Here is a 13,545-nt window from a genome sequence, read left to right as displayed (position 1 = left end):
CCACCTTGTGGGTTAAGAAATGTTTCCCAACTTCTCTCCCGAGTGACCTGGCTCTGATTTCAAGGTTGCATCCCAAGTCCAGGCATTGTGGCTACCCGTGTCCGAAAGTGGGACGTCATGGATGCGATGGGCCACGTGCGAACGGAAGCTGCAGGCTCACCTCGATGTCATTGATGAAGGTGTTGGTGAACCGGAAGCCGGGGATTCTCCGCTCGCTGCACACCACCCCGGCATCCTCCGTGTGCTTGCAGTCAGTGACCCCCCAGCCGTTGGAGCGGCAGGCCGCGAGGGTGGTCTCCCCGCCGGTGCAACGGATGTTGTCCATCCAGATACGGCCTGCAGGGAAGATTAAAGCATCAGCCTGGACTTCACAGCAACTTACAGCACGGCAGGAGGCCATTTCGGCCCATCCTGTCCGCGCCGGCCGACCAAGAGCTACCTAGCCTAATCCCACTTTCCAGCTCTTGGTCCATAGCCCTGTCGGTTACGGCACTTCAGGTGCACATCCAAGTATCTTTTAAATGTATTGAGGGTTTCTGCCCCTACCACCCGTTTAGGCAATGAGTTCCAGACCATCCTCTGGGTGAAGAAATTTCCCCTCATATCTCCTCTGAACCTCCCCCTAATTACTTTAAAGCTATGCCCCTGGTTGTTGACCCCTCTGCCAAGTGAAACAGGTCCTTCCTATCCACTCTATGCAGGCCCCTCAATTTTATACTCCTCAATCAGGTCTCCCCTCAGACTCCTCAACTCCAAAGAAAACAGACCGAGCATCTCCAATCTTTCCTCGTGGCCAAAATTCTCCAGTCCAGGCAACATCCCCGTAAATCTTCTCCTGCACCCTTTCCAGTGCAATCACATCTTTGGGACTCCCTGATGTTTTGGAGCTAGAGGGGAGATGAAACCCCAAAGTTCTCTTCCCAACCCCACCTCCCACCCAAAAGAAAAAAAACCTTCAAAAAGGCCCAAGCCCTTCCCCGGATTAGTCATTTCCAAATCTCAATCCCAAATCTCACCGCATGATGTTCCAGTGGACCAATTGTGTTGACAGAAAAGCTTAGAAACATAGAAACATAGAAAATAGCTGCAGGAGTAGGCCATTCAGCCCTTCTAGCATGCACCACCATTCAATGAGTTCATAGCTGAATGTGGTCACGTTTCCTGGTCTGTCTGCCTACAAACATTTGCCCGAAAATCCCTAAAATTATAAACAATTGATCTGAAGCCTATTACTTGGCTGCAGAAATACTCCATTAATGTTCCCAAATTGTTGACTGGGTCACGTCAGGGTTACAGATGTAGTTATTGATGGGACATTAATTACTTGGATAAATCCTTGCGTTTGTCTGTTCCAGCTGGCCTCGGCTATTTTTCTAAGTTGCATGGACCATGTGGCATGTGTGTGCTGTAACTTTTGTTCAAACGCAATTACTTTCCACAGACCCCGGGGAACAGTCAAGCGCTGGAACGAGGTGAAGCTCAGGGGAGCCCCACAGAGCACAGTGCCACAGGAAGGCACCGGGGTGAAGGGGAAAATGGTCCTGGGGTTTACACCGCTGCATTGCCGTCACCACCTCTCTGCGGCCAGCCAATTTGTGTATCGGCTGGATTCTGGATGCTGACCCTAAAACAGCACTGGAAGGTGAATATCATCAGGAGGAAGGGGGAGAAATGCCTTGGGGGCAGAGGGGTGGGGGGGGGCAAGAGGGAAGAGAGTTGACCTCACTTTCATGATCTTCCCTCCCAATGAATATACAGGGCTTTGGTGAGACCACACCTGGAACACTGAGCACAGTTTTGATCTCCTTACCCAAGGAAGCATACACGTGCTTTAGACAGGGAGCAACAAAGGTCCACTCAATTGATTCCTGGGGGAGATTCATTGGATGGGGTCTCTATTCCCTGGAGTTTAGAAGAATGAGAGATGATCGCATTTAACTGCATAAAATTCGTAAGAGAGTTTGACAAGGTAGAAGTTGAGAAGTTAATTTTCCTGGCTGGAAAATCTACAACCAGAGGTCACAGTCTCAGGCTAATGTGTTGGCCATTTTGGATTGAGATGAGGAGGAATTTCTTCACTCAGAGGGTGGTGAATCTTTAGAATTCTCTGCCCCAGAGGACTGTGGAGGCTCAGTCATTGAGTATATTCAAGCCAGAGATCAATAGATCCTCGGGCACGAAGGGAATCAAGGGATATGGGGATCGGGCGGGAAAGTGGAGTTGAGGTAAAAGATCAGCCATGATCTTATTGAATGGCGGGGCAGGTTCGAAGGGCCTATTTCTTATGGAAAAAATAAAGCCTGGGCTCTTCTCTCACCCCTCACAATCACTTAGCCAAGGGCGGAGACTTGCTACACAGCACCTTAAAACAGCAGGGAGTCTGTGTGCTCTTCACTGGAAGGTGAATATCATCAGAAGGAAGGGGGAGAAATGCCTGGGTGGGTGGGGGGGAAACAAGGGGAAAGAGTTGGTCTCACTTTCATGATCTTCCCTCCGAATGAATATACAGGGCTTTGGTGAGGCCCCACCTGAGCACTGTGGAGCATAAAAGGCAAGTATAATCTTTCCTTGGGGAAGAAGACCAAAACTGTATGGGGATATGTCACAGTAACAAAGCAATGAGGCGACACATGCAGTCACTAAATTGTTAAGCCACGGATCACCACCGCCTTTCCCATGGGTCCTATAGTAATGAAGGTTACCTTCCCCTCGGCCATACTTGGCGCCAGGCACCCAGCTCTCGGCCTGCACGTAGCCCAGTTCCTTGCAGATCACAGTGGCCGTGGCGATGGTAAACTCGTCGTCACACACGGTGCCCCACTCGCCATTGTAGTAAACCTCAATCCGCCCCTCGTTGCCCTTCTTCCTGCGGCCAGAGAGTCGGAGCTGAATCTTGGGCACCTGCTGCTCTTCGTTCTGTGCCAAGCAGCGAGGCTCAAAGACACACTGGAGAACTGCCAGCGCCAAGCAGTGTTGGAGCGCGCAGAGAATGGCTCTCATTTTTCGTGGCTTGCTGGGACGATGAAGAAATCGGCGCTGTGTTTTTCGGTCTCGGGTTCCAGAGGCCAGTCCGTCTCCTGCAAGAAGTAAAACACAAATTGAATGGAAAAAAAAGTGAAGTTCGCTGTCAGGAGCGTGTTCTGCAGACGACATTCTCGACCATTGATTTTCATTTGACTGAACAGGGAGACCAACAAGTTATCTTCAGCAGGTTGTGCATGTGACATCAGTGCTGCATCTTCAGTTCAGCTCGATTCGAACTTGCACCAACCCCGATGTTGCTCACCTTGTTCAGATTTATCATCTTCACCTGGAGAAATGAACAATTAACTCACAATAAACAATAACTTGTATTTATAACATCCCACAGCGCTTCACAGGAACAGAATCAGACAAAAATAAATCGACCCCGAGCCAAAAGATGAACAGGCTGGGTCTCTTTTCTCTTGAAAAAAGGTGGCTGAGGGGTGACCTAATAGAGGTCTTTAAAATGATGAAAGGTTTTAATAGAGTGGATACAGACAGAATGTTTCCACTTGTGGAGGAAGAGCATAACTAGAGGCCATCAATATAAGATAGTCCCCAAGAAATCCAGTAGGGGATTCAGAAGAAACTTCTTTACCCAGAGAGTGGTGAGAATGTGGAACTCGCTGCCACAGGGAGAGGTTGAGGCGAATAGTATCAATGCATTTAAGGGGAGGCTAGACAAGCATATGAGGGAGAAGGGAATAGAGGGTTATGCTGATAGATTTAGATGAGGAAAGACGGAGGAGGCTCGAGTGGAGCATAAATGCCGGCATGGACTGCCATATATCTTTTGTAAATATTTTAAAAATCTTAAACATATCCACCTTCTAGTAAAAGTTAAACTGAGTATTTTTAACATTAAGTGTCTCGACTGGTCCTCAAATGGCTTCACTTTGGATCAGAGTTACACCAGAGTCTATAAAGCTGGTGAGTGTCAGGAGCCTAGACCAGTTACCAGCAGCCTCAGAGTATTCTCCATTTCCCCATACGAGCCAAACAGACAACGTGGAAGACCAGGAGAGTCGCCAGACAATTTCTGTCACTTCACGCACTCCCCTCTGACCGAGAGAACATGGAGGGCGGGGGGGGCGGGGCGGAGGGGAAAGGCTGCTTGCTGCGGTGCGGAAACGTACAACTGCCTGGCAGCACCCATGTGCCCAGTGACATGGCACCGGTGAGGCTGGGCAGAATTCGCGGAGCAGGTTGGCTCGCGTGTCAACCTGCTCACCAGGTGAGAAACCAGCAGGTCCTCTCCACGCAGCTAGCTGCAGGTTGCTGAGATAAAGAGCTCCCTCAAACATCTGAAAGTCAGTCAGCAAGGATGTGGGGACAGCATTTGGTTCTTCCACACGGTCTTACCTCTGCAGACCAAAGTGCCTCCCCCCCACCCCCACAGTCTAGAGTTACATCCCGTCAAGGCACAAAATGTTCCTCTACTTCTTGGGAAAATCCGCAGAGTACAAATGACATCTGTTCAACCATCCACAGCAGCAGGAATGTCACTCAGTCTGTTGCCGTTTCTTTTCCAGCTTCGATTACAGAAGCAGAACAAGTGGGTGATATTGAGGCTCGGGAAAGGGTGCAGAGGAGGGCCACCAGACTAATTCCAAATCTAAAGCATCTTGGTTATCAAGATAGGCTAAAAAAAGAGTTGGGACTCTTTATCTTAGAGCAGCATAGACTTACGGTGGGGAGGAATCTGATTGAGGTTTACAAGATAATGAAGGGAATAGATGGTGTTCCAGCTGACAGTTTATTTCAATTAAATAGGTTAGGTAGGACTAGGGGGCACAAATTTAAGTTGTATAGAGCTAGATCGAGGTTAGCCGTGAAGAGGTGGTTCTTTTCCCAGGGGAATAGTAGACCTCTGGAACAAGCTGCTGTTTCATGTGGTGGATGCAGACTTGCTGAATCGCTTCAAGCGAAAGCTGGACTTGTTTCTGGCTGGAGCGGAGATTACCTCTTACAGGAGGTGGGTACTGCAGGGATTTCAGGGCCAGAGTGATCTCCTGGACTAGCTTCAATCGCCGAGATGGGTCGGAGAGAAACATAGAAAATAAGTGCAGGAGTAGGCCATTCGTCCCTTCGAGCCTGCACCGCCATTCAATGCGTTCATGGCTGAACATGCAACTTCAGTACCCCATTCCTGCTTTCTTGCCATACCCCTTGATCCCCCCTAGTAGTAAGGACTACATCTAATTCCTTTTTGAATTTCATAGCTGTTTTCCCCTCCCAAATTGGCCTGGGTTTTTTTTTTTAAATCTGTTTTTTTGCCTGTCCCAGGAGATCACGTGTTTTCGGGAAAGGTTGTGATACACAAGGTATCGATTGACCAGAGGGTCTTTACCTGTCCGTCACTGTTCATATGTTCGTAAACTCATTGTCCGCATGCCAGATACGAGGCTCCCAAAGCAAGCGCTCTACTCGGAACTCCTTCACAGCAAGCTAGCCAAAGGTGGGCAGAGGAAACATTACAAGGACACCCTCAAAGCCTCCCTGATAAAATGCAACATCCCCACCGACACCTGGGAGTCCCTGGCCAAAGACCGCCCTAAGTGGAGGAAGTGCATCCGGGAGGGCACTGAGCACCTCAAATCTCATCGTCGAGCGTGCAGAAATCAAGCGCAGGCAGCGGAAAAAGCGTACGGCAAAATAGTCCCACCCACCCCTTCCCTCAACGACTATCTGCCCCACTTGTGACAGGGACTGTAGCTCTCAAATTGGACTGTTCAACCACCCAAGGGCTCATTTTTTTTTTTTAAAAAGAGTGGAAGCAAGTCTTCCTCAATTCCGAGGGACTGTTATGATGATGACGTAACCTCAATACAAGCAGCTGAATATAGACACTGCATTAGTTTGTGCTAACTGGTGTACTTGGCTTGAAGGACATTTGAGATCATTTCTGCATCCAGCGCCCTCTTTTCCTCTCCATTCCAATACCACAAGATGAGAACCCTGTGGTATGGTGTCTCCTCCACCCGAGCTTGAAGTCTGAGAACTCAGAATATCTCGCCTCCTCAATCTCGCGGTCCTGTTTTTGTGGCAGGGGTGGGGAACTTGGCTTTGATGCTGTCAAAAATATTTCTTGCCCCACGCAAAGATGCTGTGAATTGCAAAACAGAGCCTTGAATCCACCAAATACGTTGCAGAATGAGAAGTCTTCGGCATGAATAGGTTGACTTATTTGGAAGTAATTTGTGGTTGAACATGTGAAAGTAGATTCAACAGCAACTTTCAAAAGGAAATTGGATGTATCCTTGAAAGAGAAACATTTGCAAAGCTACGGGGAAAGAGGAGAATGGCTCTTTCAAAAGAACCGGCACAGTACGATGGGTCGAATAGCCTTTTCTGCGATAAGATTCTATGAACATTGAAAACATATTTGACACAGAACCTTCTCTCTAATTCACAGTAAATTAACAGATGTAGAATCCAAAGCTTAGCAGTAACTGGAAGAATGCCACCCGAGATTAATTAGACCCATCCACTTAGAATTGGCTCGTTTCATTTGCTTTACTTCACAGGCATCAAATTTTCACAGTTCAATGAAAAAGAGCAGAAACGATGTTATTGTGTTAAATACCTTCAATGCCAAGATTTATAGTCACAGGTGGGGAAAGAAAATTACAAGGCAAGTGGATTATCGTCGCGTTTTCAGTCACACAGCTGCTACTAATAGGCTTTGATGGCAACTAGGCCGGGATTGTTTATACAAAACGATGACTGTGTTCACCACTCAAGTTGAAAGTTATTTTTCAGATTTTTTTTTTGTTTTAAAAAGAAAAACAATTTTTTATAAAGTTCAACGCTACTTATTCATATTTTGCTCAATGAACAAGTGTCTTTTTATTTATTCGTTCCTGGGATGTGGGCATCGCCGGCAAGGCCGGCATTTATGACCATCCCTAATTGCTCCTCGAGAATGTGGTGGTGAGCCGCTTTCTCGAACCGCTGCAGTCCGTGTGGTGAAGGTGCTCCCACAGTGTTGACTTTGTCGTAGTGGTTTGGTACAACTGAATGGCTCGCTGGGCCATTTCAGGAGGGCAGTTAAGAGTCAACCACATTGCTGTGGGTCTGGAGTCACATAGGTCAGACCGGGTAAGGACGGAATTCAGGGCCAGAGCGATCTCCTGGAATAGCTTCAATCGTCTAGATGGGTCAGAGAGGAATTTCATAGATGTTTTCCCCCACCAAATTAGCCTGGGTTTTAAAAAAAAAATCTGTTTTGTGTCTCTCCCAGGAGATAACATTAGTGAACCAGATGGGTTTTACCTACATGCTACCCATCACCACCTTGGCATGAGGTTGAAAAGGCCCTCCGACAACTTAAAACCAACAAGGCCTCAGGAATCCCCAAAGTACTAAGGCGGAGAAGTACTCTTGGCGTGAATCCATGACCTCCGATGGCGGGCCACATTGTCCACATTCCTGACATGAGACTCCCAAAACAAGCGCTCTACTCTGAGCTCCGTCACAGCAGGCGAGCCCCCAGGAGGGCAGAGAAAACGCTTCAAGGACACCCTCAGAGCCTCCTTGAAAAAGCGCACCATCCCACCGACACCTGGGAATCCCCGGCCCAAGACCGTTCAAAGTGGAGGAAGAGCATCCGGACAGGCGCCGAACACAAAGTCTCTTAGAAACATAGAAATTAGGTGCAGGAGCAGGCCATTCGGCCCCTCGAGCCTGTACCGCCATTCAATAAGATCATGGCTGATCATTCAACCTCAGTACCCCTTTCCTGCTTTCTCTCCATGCCCCTTGATCCCTTTGGCCGTATGGGCCATATCTAACTCCCTTTTGAATATATCAAACGAATTGGCCTCAACAACTTTCTGCGGTAGAGAATTCCACAGGTTAACTACTCTGAGTGGGAACACGCGGAAGCCAAGCGCGAACTGCGGAAGGAGCACACGGTAACCCAAGCACCCCACCCACCCGTCCCTCCAACCACTGTCTGCCCCACCTGTGACAGAGACTAAGTCCTGCATTGGACTTTTCAGTCACCTGAGAACTCGTGATAGTGTGGAAGCAAGTCATCCTCGACTCCGGGGCACTGCCTACGAAGACCACTGACAATCCGGTAGTTTCATGGTCACCATTACTGATGTTAGCTTTTTATTCCAGATTTATTTAATTAACTGAATATAAATTCACCAGCGGGACGCTGGGATTTGAACTCACGTCTCTGGATTGCTTTTTCCTCAACCGAGGATTCCCCACCGCCTTGGTTAACATGGCTCTCGACCGTGTCTATTCTATTCCCCGCACTTCTGCCCACACCTCTTCCCCTCCCTCCCTCTCAGAACCACGACAGGGTTCCACTGGCCCTCGCCTTTCACACCACCAGCCTCCACGTTCGACGGATCATCCTCCGCCATTTCCGCCACCTCCAGCGTGATTCCACCACCAAGCACATCTTCCCTTCCCCTCTACGCATTCCGAAGGGACCGCTCCCTCTGCGACACCCTGGTCCATTCTGCCGTCACCCCCAGCACCCCCTCCCCTTCCCACGGCCCCTTCCCGTGTAAGTGCAGGAGATGCAACACCTGCCCTTTTACCTCCTCCCTTCCCACTGTCCAGGGCCCCAAATACTCCTACCAGGCGAAACAGCAAATTACTTGTACTTCTTTCAAGTTAGTACACTGTATTCGCTGCTCACGATGTGGTCTCCTCTACATCGGGGAGACCAAGTGTTGGTTGGGTGACCGCTTTGCGGAACACCTCCGTTCAGTCCGTAAGTGTGACCCTGAGCTTCCGGTCGCCTGTCACTTTAAATTTCTGCTCCACTCCCACACCAATCTCTCCTTCCTCAGCCTCCTGCACTGTTCCAACGAAGCTCAATGCAAGCTCGAGGAACAGCACCTCATCTTTCGTTTAGGCACTTTACAGCCTTCTGGATTCAACATTGACTTCAATAATTTCAGACCGTAACCTCTGAACCATATTTTGCTCTCTAACCTCCTCTTTTTTTTTTAAACAAAAACCCCCGGCCCACCCTGCCCCCTGAACTTATGCAATTTTTTTCTCCGTTTCCCATGACAACTGGTAATTATCCCGCCACTCACACCCTATCTAGACTCATCCTTTTTCTAACTTTTGCCATTACCATCTCAATTTGGCCCATCATCCCTTTTGTCTCTCTAATCTCTCCTGCCTTCCACCCTATCACAGACCTTCCCTTTTGTTCTTTCCTCCCCTCCCCCTTTCAGAGCTCCTTCAGAATCTGTTCATTTCGAACATTCGCCAGTTCCGACAATGGGCCATCGACCCGAAACGTTAACTCTGCTTCTCTCTCCACAGATGCTGCCTGACCCGCTGAGTATTTCCAGCATTTTATGTTTTTTATTTCAGATTCCAGCATCCGCAGTATTTTGCGTTTGTCTCTGGATTACTAGTCCGGTAACATAACCGCTGTGCTACCGTTCCCCCAAGTGAGGAAATATCTCCTGAATACGACAATTCCCCAGTTAGGATTTTCATGCCATTTTCCCCCACGGACTTTACTCTTTCCTGTTTTTCACAACTGCAGCCAAAGACTCCTTTCAGCCAGGACATCAGCAAAACATTACAACTGTGTCCCCACTCTGAGCCATACAGAACACATATCAGGACAATGTTCCCAAAGTTCATTTTTAATGAGTTTGGGGACTGACTGTCAATAGAATTTGTCTTCCTTTTCCCAGCGCAAAGATCTCACTGACTAAAAGAGGTTGACAGCTTGCTCCGAACCCTTAAAAAAGACTTACATTTATATAGCGCCTTTCACGACCACTGGACATCTCAAAGCGCTTTACAGCCAATGAAGCACTTTGAGAGTAATCACTGTTGTAATGTGGGAACCGCGGCAGCCAATTTGTGCACAGCAAGCTCCCACAAACAGCTATGTGATAATGACCAGATAATCTGTTTTAGTGATGTTGATTGAGGGATAAATATTGGCCCAGGACACCATGGAGAACGCCCCTGCTCTTCGAAATAGTGCCATGGGACCGGAGAGAGCAGACGGGGCCTCGGTTTAACATCTCATCCGAAAGATGACACCTCCGACAGTGCGGCACTCTCTCCGCATTGCACTGGGAGTGTCAGCCTAGATTTTTTTGAGCTCAAGTCCCTGGAGTGGGGCTTGAACCCACAACCTTCTGACTCAGAGGCGAGAGTGCTGCCCACTGAGCCACAGCTGACCCCCGCTTCCCTCCATCCCAACTTGCACTCATTCAACTGGGGAGGACCCACCTGAAGGGGGAATCATGGATGTCAACCTGTGAGTTTCTGCCCGATAACGGGAAGTATCAGAGAATCACCACATGAAGGCAATAAAGTTCCTGAAAATGGGGGCTGATCCAGGTGTTGACCCACTTGGAACCGGTCCAGGCAGCGGGCGGTCGAGGGGGTCATTCAGCCTGACTGCCTGCCTCTCTTCCATGGTTAATTTGCACCAGGGCATCCCTGGAAATGGAGCACGCGGTGTCCACCAGTACACTTGCAGCCTTCTGCGACAAGTGGGTACCGGAGAGACTGGCGTGCATCATCACCCCCAGGAACCAGAATGTAATTTGATTTTTGTTAAGTTCCCTTGAAACAAAAATTATTTAATTTGCAGAATAGGCTTGTGTCCCTTTAAGAAGGCGGGGCCTTGCTACCTTTTAATTGGTGATTCCATCACCCATCAATCAAAATAATTAACATAAAAAGGTTCCTCCGTAGAACCATGTGCACCTGAAACACTCGGAAACATCACGCAAATAAAAATCCTCCTTAGATTGCAATGTTCTGGTTCCGCCTCATTATTGAATGACACAGAAGGGAGATACAATGCAGGCCAAGCGTTTCTGACTGGGACAAGAAATACTCTCTTTGCCAATTGGCCGGAGGGTGAAATATGGGGCCAAGCGAGTGTTCTTGGCCCAAACAGGGAGACTATCTCTGATAAAAGGAAGAGGAAATTAATGTGGATGTGTCTCCTGGGTTCCAGATATCATCCTGTGCTCTGTCCCAGTGCAAGCAGGGCCTGTGTGCTCCACATCTCTGGAGAACCAAGCAAATTGCCTTGGCTCAGCACATCATAAGAATTAGGAGCAGGAGTCGGCCATTCGGCCCCTCGAGCCTGCTCCGCCATTCAATGAGATCATGGCTGATCTTCTACCTCAACTCCACTTCCCTGCACTGTTCCCATATCCAGAAAGTTATCAATGTCTGTCTTGAATATACTCAAAGACTCAGCCTCCACAGCCCTCTGGGGCAGGGAATTCCAAAGATTCACCTCTTATTCTGAGACTGTGACCCCTGTTTCTAGACTCCACAGCCAGAGTAAAGGTGCTTTTACAGCGATGACATGTCCCCCCCCCCACCCACACTGGTCTATCATTTCCAAACCCTGCTGCATTCCTTCCATGCAGGAAGTCAGGAGTCATGCGACAGAAGCGTTGAATTTCCTACAAATATTTTAAAATCTCAATTCAAGCCGGTCATTGGGTTTTCAGTCTGAATGACGTGCGCTTGGGTCTCTAAGCAAAGTGCAAGATTGATAACGATCCGAATCGAATCGCGACCCAGTGTTCACATGCAAGAACAATTTAATCTTTCTGCAGCTTCAGTCAGCAATCTGGACATCACAAAAAGGGTTGACAGCAGCATGTGGGAGAGAAGGTTCAGGGTGATGATCACAGGCACTATTCCAATGGTCTCCTGGATGGCCTCCCACTTTGCACTCACTAACCTTGTGCTCAACCAGAACTCTGCTGCCCTGTGTCCTAACTCACACCAAGTCCCGCTCACCCATCACTCCCTGTGTTTTCTGCCCCGTGTCCTAACTCGCACCAAGTCCCACTCACCCATCACCCCGTGCTCGCTGACCGACATTGGCTCCAAGTCCGGCAATGCCCCGATTTTAAAATTCTCATCCTTATTTTCAAATCACTCCATGGCCTCGTCCCTCCCTATCTCTGTAATCTCCTCCAGCCCTACAACCCTCCTCCAATTCTGGCTTCTTGCGCATCCCTGATTATAAATCGCTCTACATTTGGCAGCTGTGCTTTCAGCTGCCGAGACCCAAAGTGTCGCTCTAATTCTCTCTCTCTCTCTCTCTCTCTCTCTCTCTCTCTGACGCTTCTTAACATCTACCTCTGTGGCCAAGCTTTTGGTCACCTGTCCTAATATCTTCTTATGTGGCTCGGTGTCAAATGTTGTTTGATAATTGCTCCTGCGAAGTGCCTTGGGACATTTTACTACATTAAAGGTGCTATAGAAATGCAAGTTGTATTTGGAAATGCATGTTTAGGAAATAGAGGGGAAGGAAGAGGGTTTCAGAATGGGCAGACTGAAGGTTGTAGATTGGAGTGAGGTGGAATGGAACAGGAATGTGTGACAGGCCACAGAGACGTATAGATACATCTAAAAGGAAGCACAGGAACCTCTAGAAAGAAAAATTTGCATTTATATAGCGCCTTTCATGACCACCGGACATCTCAAAGCATTTTACAGCCAATTAAGTACTTTTGAAGTGCAGTCACTGTTGTAATGTGGGAAATGCAGCAGCCAATTTGCACACAGCAAGCTCCCACAAACAGCAATGTAATCATGACCAGATAATCTGTTTTTGCCAAGTTGATTGAAGGACAAATATTGGCTCAGGACACTGGGGATAACTCCCCTGCTCTTCTTCAAAATAGTGCCATGGGATCTTTTACGTCCACCTGAGAGGGCAGACGGGGCCTCGGTTTAATGTCTCATCCGAAAGATGGTACCTCCAACAGTGCAGTGCTCCCTCAACACTGCACGGATGGATGAGGGCTTCAGCAGTAAATGAGCTGTGGTAAGGGCAGAGACAGGCAATGTTACAGAGGTGGAACAGGCGGTCTTAGTTATGCTGCGGGTATCTGTTTCAGGGTTAAAGGCTTATTATGGGTTGGAATCTAGGAAACCTTCCTGCAGTTTGGTCTGACTCTGGGTACATTGCACCGCATAAAATTCAGCAGTTCCACAGCCAAGACGCCCCAGCGGAGTGCAGCAACTGCAATAACATAACCCGAAATTTAAGAGCGAGGAGAGATTTGGGTTACATTTCTCAAGTGTCTCAGCCAATTCTGCCGCTGTGGGCAGGTGGAGAGAGTTGAAACGTGTTTGTGATGGTACTTAGAATTTTGGATTATGGAAACACCAAATCTTTAACTATTTGTAAAAACGTGCAATGACAATCTTGTGACACCACAAAGTACTTTTTGTAGACTTGCATTTATATAGCACCTTTCACAACTACCGGAAGTCCTAAAGCGCTTTGCAGCCAATGAAGTGCTTTTGGAGTGCAGTCACTGTTGTAACGTGGGAGACGCAGAAGCCAGTTTTGCACGCAACAAGCTCCCACACACAGCAATGTGATAATGACCAGGTAATCTGTTTTAGCTTTGTTGATTGAAGGATAAATATTGGCCCCAGGACACCGGGGAGAACTCCCCTGCTCTTCTTCAAAATAGTGGCCGTGGGATCTTTGACGTCCAACTGAGAGAGCAGAAGGGGCCTTGG

The 13,545-nt window shown here is 48.3% G+C and overlaps 1 protein-coding gene across 2 annotated transcripts in view; it reads right to left on the bottom strand.

Annotated features, from left to right (window-relative positions):
* Positions 1–13,545, bottom strand: part of LOC139235034 (lysyl oxidase homolog 2-like) — a 97,119-nt gene that overhangs the window by 81,572 nt on the left and 2,002 nt on the right. For both annotated transcript variants that reach the window (XM_070866135.1, XM_070866136.1), the window contains exons 2-3: positions 2,703–3,077; positions 161–336 (exon numbers count right to left, since the gene is read on the bottom strand). In XM_070866135.1, coding sequence (XP_070722236.1) covers positions 161–336; positions 2,703–3,000 — 474 coding nt within the window. In that variant the 5' untranslated portion in view covers positions 3,001–3,077. The remainder of the gene's footprint in view (positions 1–160; positions 337–2,702; positions 3,078–13,545) is intronic.

The sequence above is a fragment of the Pristiophorus japonicus genome, chromosome 22 (assembly GCF_044704955.1).
Source record: "Pristiophorus japonicus isolate sPriJap1 chromosome 22, sPriJap1.hap1, whole genome shotgun sequence".
NCBI classification, from domain to species: Eukaryota; Metazoa; Chordata; class Chondrichthyes; family Pristiophoridae; genus Pristiophorus; species Pristiophorus japonicus.
This window is presented reverse-complemented; position numbering and strand designations above follow the sequence as displayed.